Genomic DNA, 7,335 nt, shown 5'->3' with positions numbered 1-7,335 from the left:
GCATCGTACAGAAGACGGAAGTTCTCGTTGGTCTTGGGGATGGAGATGACATCTGCAAACAAAGCAAGGAAATGTTGAGAGGAGGTCGAAGACACATAGGTAAACCATGTTGAGAAAGTGACAAGACAAAAGATCCAAACCCCATCCAAAACCAAGGCTTCAATGTCACCAGACCAACGCGGAAACGGCAAACTACACACCACAATCAACCAAAGAGACGCCAGCATCGCAGAGGTCACACTCGAAGATGTGTTGCCAAAGACAGGGAGGGAGACTTGTCCACCAAACATCAACTTGCTTGTGCCTCTACACGCACATGCACACACGCACCCAGGACCAAAGGTCGAACTTACCCATGAAACCAGCGGGGTAGGTCATGTCCGTGCGGACCTTGCCGTCGACCTTGATGTTGCGCTCCTTGGTGATCATCTTAACCTCGTGGTATGTCAGGGCATACTTCAGGCGGTTGCGGATGAAGATGACAAGGGGCAGGCACTCGCGCAGCTTGTGGGGGCCGGTGGAGGGGCGGGGAGCAAAGCGACCAGACAGCTTGTCCTGCACATCAAAAAGTCAAAAAGACAAGGCCACGGCAACAGAGACACAAGCAAATTGGAACGGGAACACAACAACAACAACAACAACAACAACAACAACGACGATGACGACGACGACGACAACAACAACAACAACAACGTGAGTGCCGGCACGGAACAACAATGCCCTTGCTTGTTGTTGCTTGTTGTGTCATTGATGTTAGTTTCAACTCGGCTGCTGCCACTGCTGTTGTTGCTGCTGCAGTGTGATTGCGTTGGTGGGAGGTTTCTTCAACGCCACGTGTGTGCATGACCCCATGGCACCATCCCATGAACACCAGCGCTGTACTCGAGCATCGTGCACGTGGCACGCTGTTGCCGCCCACAGTCACAGTTCCACCAATGCGGTTTCTGATGTTATCTATGGGCACGGTTGCTGATGTTGGTACTGCTTCTGTTGGACCCATCGCCATCGCCGTTGCACATTGCTTGTAATCGCGCGTCAATCTCCTTCCTCCTCCATATCCTCCTCCTCATCGTCATCATCATTATGCGATCCAAGACGGCGCTGATGATACTTGTGCACCAAAACCACACAACCCGATACTCACACAAACAAACAATCACGCCGTCGCACACATGCACACACACGCGCGCGCCGACGTACCAGCATCCAGTGGCGGGGGGCGTTGAGCCGCTTGAGGTGCTTCTTGGGACCGCGAGCCATGGCTGGTTTGGTGGTGGGTGAGAAGCGTGTGCGCAGGTGGCAGAGAAAAAGGCACTTTGGCCGTGCACTCACATGCGCCCCCTTCCACACACACAAAAAGAGAAGCCTTGTGCTGTGCGGAAAAGGCAAAGAAGATGTTCGTTGATTTTCGGTCGGTACTCACAGTACCGGGTACTTGCTTACGTTTACTAAAGATATCCGGGAAAAGCAGGCAGCGGAGCAGTCTAAAATCTGCATTCACATTGCAGAAAATTCCACACCCCAAACACCTGAGTGGACCGGACAAAGGTGTTCCAGACCGAGCGCAGCGGACCGCCGCGGCAGTCGCAGGCACACAAGCAGTTGGTCAGCGTCGTGCTCTCCACATCGGGGAACCGTCGCTCAAACTCCACCGCATCCTGCCGGGGCTGTATGTGTAGAGGAAGCAAGGGGAGGTGGGGCCATTGTGTGTTATGTGTGTGTGTGTTATGTGTGTGTGTTATGTGTGTGTGTGTTTGTTGATGTGTGCGTGTGTTGGGTGTTGGTGTGCAAAAGTGTGTGTGTGTGTGTGTGTGTGTGTGTGTGTGTGTGTGTGTGTGTGTGTGTGTGTGTGTGTGTGTTGGGGGTCGTCGTGGTTGATGTGCATCGTCATATGGTAGCCATCCCCGAAGACGCGCGTCGAGCGGGCATCCAAGCAAAGGGGAGCGTGTAAGCTGATGATCGCTTCAAGCACTGCAGCACGACACAAGCCAGCAACCCGCACAAACAAACGCAGCTCAACAGCCCAAACAGTGTGCATGTGAAACACACAACGCACACGGCAAACACTCTGGGGCGGGGGCTGCACACAAAGAACTGTACACAAAGAACTGCACAGCTGCACGAACACACATGAATACACACAGCTGCAGCAAACAAGAACACACACACACGCACACACACACACACACACACACACACACACACACACACACACACACACAGCTTCCCTTTCCCAAGACACACACCCAAGACACACACCCAAAACACACAACACACACCTGGTAGTTTGAGCCGAGGCGACCAAAGGCGGTGCGCTCGTCCAAGTGGTCAACCACCTGCGCATCAATGACCGCGCAAACGCGCCCACCGTCGTCTGGGCTGGTGCGGATCGGGCCCTTCAGCGCAGGGCGAAGCCGGCACACGTCCCGAGCATACGCACACCACTTGTAGTCCAAGCCCCAGCCGCTGCCAAGGTCCCCTTGCACAAGGTCGTACACGCACCGCCACGCATCTGCCATGAAGGACACAAACGGCCCGCACTCGATAAACGTCGTCCAGCGCCCATAGTGTGGGCCTGGCACGTTGCGGCACACGCGGTGGTCGCTGGAGCGATCGCGCAGCTCGCCCCACGCCACGGACGGCTGCGCAATCGGGATCTGCCGCTCCCACTGGATGTCCAGAAACGAGTGCACGTCAAAGTGCGCCAGGCCCACATCGCAGTCCAGCAACAAGAAGAAGTCATACCCGTCCACCCGCTCCGGCGGCACGTTCGCCTTGTAATGGTGCATCTTGAGCGCGCGGGTCTGCAGCACCGTCACGCCGTCCAGGGCCTCCAGCGCGGACCAGTCGGTGCCATCGTACACGAAGAACATGTAGTTGAACTGCGTCCGACCCCAGTCCTCCAACATCTGCTCCACGCGCGCGCGGCACTTCTTCCCCACCGTCATCCCCACCAACACCTTGCCCCAGGGTCTGCCTTGCTCCCGTGGTGCTTGCTGCCGCTGTTGCTGTTGCTGTACAAGGTTGTGCTTTGGTCCAGTGCCAGGTCGCTTCTGGGATGCCATGTATGGGCGGTCGCTCATGACCACCAGCACCACAAGCGCGAGCACGAGTGCCGGTCCAGCCAGCGTCCAAGGGCGCCGTCGTCGCCCACCACCCGCCAACAGCTGCATGGATGGGCACTAGGCAAGAAGCTGCCTGCTCCTGCAAACCAACAGTGGGAGTGGGGGAAAGGAAGGGGGGGGGAGGGGAAGGAGTGGTGCACCCGACAGACTGCCAACTGGTGTTTGTGGTCGTCGTCGTTGTTGGCTGAATGATGAGCAGTTGGGAAGATTATTTAACGTCTTCCATCAATCTTCACAAACCTTGCGACTGTGTGTGTGTGTGTGTGTGTGTGTGTGTGTGTGTTGTGTGTGTGTGTGTGTGTGTGTGTGTGTGTGTGTGTGTGTGTGTGTGTGTGTGTGTGTGTGTGTGTGTGATGTGACATGACAAACATGCACCCTCCAATGCGCTCACTTGTTGCTTTGCTTGCCCAATGATAGCTCGTTTAATTTGGCTCGTTCCTTGCTTCTCTGAATAAGATACAAAACGTAAGAGAGATAGATGAAAGACTACTCCCACGACTTGTCCCACAACGCCACCGCTGCCTGCTCATGTAACACGTGCAAAAGAACCACAAGAAGCGGAACAATCAAAGCACAAAAGCACAACAACAACAACAACAACAACAACAACAACAACAACAACAACAACAACAACAACAACAACAACAACAACAACAACAACAACAACAACAACAACAACAACAACAACAACAACAACAACAACAACAACAACAACAACAACAACAACAACAACCAAGCAGAAGGAGGCAGACAACCCCCTTGTTCCTATCACTCAGCACGCCTTTTGGCCCTCTCCACAATCACCACTTGGGCGCGTTGATGCTGTTGTAGGTGGTTGCGTTTGCTTCTGCCGGCTTAAGCGGCCGCTTCTGCGCCTGCTGCGAGTGTGCGTCATCCTCGCCATCATGCCCTGCATCGCCATGCACGCTCGCGCGCTGCTCGTCCGGTCGCATGAAGAGCGCCTCAATCTGCTCCAGGCTGCGGCCTTTTGTCTCTGGCAGCGCAAAGTACACGTAGACAATGCTCAGCAGCGCGATTGCAGAGTACAGCCAGAACGTGCCAGCGCGCGTGATGGCGTTGGTCAGGGACAGGAAGCTCAGCGACACGCCGAGGTTGCACACCCAGTTGATGGCGGCCGCATAGCCCGTGCCGGCGGCGCGCACGTGCGTGGGGAAGATCTCGGCGTTGATGGTCCACGGCAGAGCAGCCACACCCAGCCCAAACGCGGACAGGTACAGGCACATGGACACGATGGTGAGGATGGAGTAAGGGCTCGGGCACACGTTGGAGATGGCGACGTCGCCGGCAGACGCGTACCAGTGGGCCGCATCCACACAGGCAGCAGGCACTGCAGAGGTGTTGGCGTTGGCAAGGCACACGCCGCTGCGCTGGTGGCTGCCGGCATCCACGCAGAACCCGCAGTGGTGGTGCTGCAGACACGTTACGCAGTTGGGGTGCGCGCAGGTAGGGTCTGACAGCGTGTTGTTGCCGGCGGGGGAGTGTGTCTGGGAGAGGTAAAAGGCCTGGGCCATCACCAGCAGCGACACAAACACGCCCACGAGGCTCCACAGCAGCAGAGAGCGGCGGCCAGCACGCTCCACAAGCAGCAGGCCAAACACAGTGAAGACGCTGAACACGCCCGTCACCAGTGCGGAGATCCACATGGCCTGTGTGTCTGAGGTGATGCCCGCCATCTTGAGGATGGTGCCGGAGTAGTACATGACCGTGTTGATGGCCGTCACTGGCAAGGCCAAGCAACACAAGCATCGGCAGTACAAACAGGAGGGGGTGAGGATGGAGGAGGCAAGGAATGTTGGGTTGCACTATGTTGGATTAGTGTGTGTGTGTTTGTGTGTGTGTGTTTGTGTGTGTTTGTGTGTGTGTGTGTGTGTTTGTGTGTGTGTGTGTGTGTGAGTGTGCGTGTGTGTGTGTGGGTGTTTGTGTATGTGTGCGTGTGTTTGTGTGTGTATGCGTGTGTGTGCACGTTAGCATGTGAGCATCTGTGCGTGGCCATCTCAGCATGCGCCTGCGCACATCCGTATGCATCTGTGCGTGTGCATCCAGACAACATGTGACATGGCGCCACGCACCTTGATTGATGACTTGAAGCATGCAGGCGAGGAAGAGGATGCGACGCAGGTGGGGCTGTGCGAGGATGTCCATCAGGCCGCCTTGCCGCTGTGTGTTTGCAGCCTCAATTGAGTCAAGCTCAGGCTCCACATTGAACCCCTTCCCGCGCAGCTTCCGCAACACCAGCCCTGCACGCGGGCGCTCGCCCTTGTAAACGGTGCACAAAACAACGGTGGTGGGTGAGGGAAGGAATGAAGGCGCAATGGGCATGATTGAAGGTGTGAAAGAGAGGGCCGGTGGCAACCAACGTAGTGCGCGCGCCGCGTGTATGTGCATGTGCGTGTGTGCGTGTGTGTGTGTGCGTGTGTGTGTGTGTGTGTGTGTGTGTGTGTGTGTGTGTGTGTGTGTGTGTGTGTGTGTGTGTGTGTGTGTGTGTGTGTGTGTGTGTGGTGGTGTGGTGTGGTGTGCGTGCGTGCGTGTAGCGGGCGTCACAGCATTTGACGTGGCAGCTGTTTCACCTTTGCCACGAGGAAGCGTGGTGACTCTGGAAGGAAGAAGAACGCAACAAACTGAACCACGGCAGGGATGGCCGAAATGGCAAACATGTACCTGAGAAGACAAAGTGTTGTCAAAATGTCATGAGCTGTCAGCGGCAGGAAGACAAGGGGCAAAAGAGAGCTACAGCGAACACACACCCCCCCACACACACACACACATGTACACACACATGAACACATACATGTACACATACATGAACACACATACACAAGTACAAAGGTGTCCATGACACTGCAGTGTCTGGAGCAAACCCGTACCTCCATCCACTGGGGACAGTGCTGAAGGCAGCATCAACAATGTTGGCCAGGCATTGGCCAGTGGCAATGCACACTGTGTTGACTGCGGTGAGCGCACCACGGATGTGGGATGGTGCGCACTCTCCGATGTACACGGGCACAGTCGCAGATGCAGCACCAACACCAAGGCCAACCACAAACCGACCTGAGTGAGCGTGTGAGTGTGTGAGTGTGTGTGAGTGAGTGAGTGTGAGTGAGTGTGTGTGTGAGCGCGACACTTCCATAAGCAAGGCCGGCACGGATACAACCACACATGTGTTACACACGTGTACACACACACGCACGTACACGCGTGCGCATGTTGCAGAGAAGGAGAACCGCCAACACACCAACAGCGAGAATCTGCCAGTTTGGGGAAAAGGTGAGGATGGCTGCACCCGCAAGGAAGACGAGGGAGCCGATGATGATGCTTGGCTTGCGCCCAATCTTCGAAGAGAGGCCACCCGACACGATGGAGCCAACAAAGGCCCCAGCCACCGTCAGGGCGACCACCACCTCCTTCTGGAAATCGGATAACGAGAACTCCTTCTCCAACAGCAGCAACGCTACACAAAGCATGCATTGTGAGTGGATGCATTGTGAGTGAATGTGTGTGTGTGTGTATTTGTGTGTGTGTGTGTGTGTGTGTGCGTGTGTGTGTGTGAGTGAGTGAACGCGTGTGGGTATTTGTGTGTATGTGTGTGTGCGTGAGTGTGTGTGTGTGTGTTTGATGGGGTGGAACTTTACCGTTGCCCTTGGCATCATGTGTGGTTGTGGTGTCGAGCTGGCTAGCTTCATGTCACACCATCATGGCATCGTCACGACCCACCAACGACCACCACCACACACAGCTTCAAGCACATCACAGCAGCAGCAGCAGCAGCAGCAGCAGCAGCACACGGATCAAGCGCACCACAGCAGCGGCTCCACAGCCACTCACCACCAGAGATGACGCTGGTGTCATAGCCAAACAGGGTGCCACCAAACCCGGCACAGATGGTCAGCAGCAGCAGGTCCACCGTGAACGTTGGCCGAGGGCCTCGCCGAAGCAGCGACAACCCAGCTCCATCATCACTACCATCACCACTACCACCACCACCCCTGCTGCTGCTGGCTCCAAACGCAAGACCACCCCCCATGTTTGTTTTGTTGCCAAACCACAACAACAACACTACGACCACCCACCGTTTACGACACCACAAAATTGATGGAAACACTCCCACCCCTGAAGTCAGGTTGTTATTCCATGCATTTTTTGTTCCGCGACAACTTGGCCTTGTCGTCTTCGCTGCGGAAGGTGAGGTGTC

The 7,335-nt window shown here is 55.8% G+C and overlaps 3 protein-coding genes across 3 annotated transcripts in view; all 3 read right to left on the bottom strand.

Moving 5' to 3' along the window:
- The window catches only part of PTSG_09663 (ribosomal protein s4 X isoform), a 2,363-nt gene extending 990 nt beyond the window's left edge, over positions 1–1,373 (bottom strand). The window contains exons 1-3 of the mRNA XM_004990030.1: positions 1,201–1,373; positions 354–555; positions 1–52 (exon numbers count right to left, since the gene is read on the bottom strand). The exon at positions 1–52 is cut by the window's left edge and continues 281 nt beyond it. Of these exons, the coding sequence (XP_004990087.1) occupies positions 1–52; positions 354–555; positions 1,201–1,260 (314 nt within the window). The 5' untranslated portion in view covers positions 1,261–1,373. The remainder of the gene's footprint in view (positions 53–353; positions 556–1,200) is intronic.
- A 58-nt stretch (positions 1,374–1,431) lies between these two features.
- Positions 1,432–3,305, bottom strand: PTSG_09662 (uncharacterized protein). The gene is made up of 2 exons (XM_004990029.1): positions 2,280–3,305; positions 1,432–1,667 (listed from the first exon to the last, which is right to left on the bottom strand). Exons 1-2 carry the CDS (start codon positions 3,171–3,173, stop codon positions 1,485–1,487), a joined length of 1,077 nt encoding a protein of 358 aa, XP_004990086.1. The 5' UTR covers positions 3,174–3,305; the 3' UTR covers positions 1,432–1,484.
- Positions 3,306–3,817: 512 nt separating this feature from the next.
- PTSG_09661 (solute carrier family 2) lies at positions 3,818–7,221 on the bottom strand. The gene is made up of 6 exons (XM_004990028.1): positions 6,969–7,221; positions 6,379–6,594; positions 6,011–6,194; positions 5,714–5,804; positions 5,216–5,402; positions 3,818–4,866 (listed from the first exon to the last, which is right to left on the bottom strand). Exons 1-6 carry the CDS (start codon positions 7,165–7,167, stop codon positions 3,926–3,928), a joined length of 1,818 nt encoding a protein of 605 aa, XP_004990085.1. The 5' UTR covers positions 7,168–7,221; the 3' UTR covers positions 3,818–3,925.
- Positions 7,222–7,335: the final 114 nt, after the last annotated feature.

The sequence above is a fragment of the Salpingoeca rosetta genome (assembly GCF_000188695.1).
Source record: "Salpingoeca rosetta unplaced genomic scaffold supercont1.26, whole genome shotgun sequence".
Classification (NCBI taxonomy): domain Eukaryota; class Choanoflagellata; order Craspedida; family Salpingoecidae; genus Salpingoeca; species Salpingoeca rosetta.
This window is presented reverse-complemented; position numbering and strand designations above follow the sequence as displayed.

What these genes read in the sequence shown, in the direction of transcription:
- PTSG_09662 (XM_004990029.1), bottom strand. Translation starts at nt 3,173, where the DNA reads ATGCAGCTGTTGGCGGGTGGTGGGCGACGACGGCGCCCTTGGACGCTG. An exon ending in GCCTCGGCTCAAACTACCAG is followed by an intron (nt 1,668 to 2,279) that starts GTGTGTGTTGTG and finishes CTACACATACAG; the next exon opens with CCCCGGCAGGATGCGGTGGA.
- PTSG_09661 (XM_004990028.1), bottom strand. Translation starts at nt 7,167, where the DNA reads ATGGGGGGTGGTCTTGCGTTTGGAGCCAGCAGCAGCAGGGGTGGTGGT. An exon ending in CTGGCAGATTCTCGCTGTTG is followed by an intron (nt 6,195 to 6,378) that starts GTGTGTTGGCGG and finishes ACGCTCACTCAG; the next exon opens with GTCGGTTTGTGGTTGGCCTT. An exon ending in CACGCTTCCTCGTGGCAAAG is followed by an intron (nt 5,403 to 5,713) that starts GTGAAACAGCTG and finishes ACCGTTTACAAG; the next exon opens with GGCGAGCGCCCGCGTGCAGG.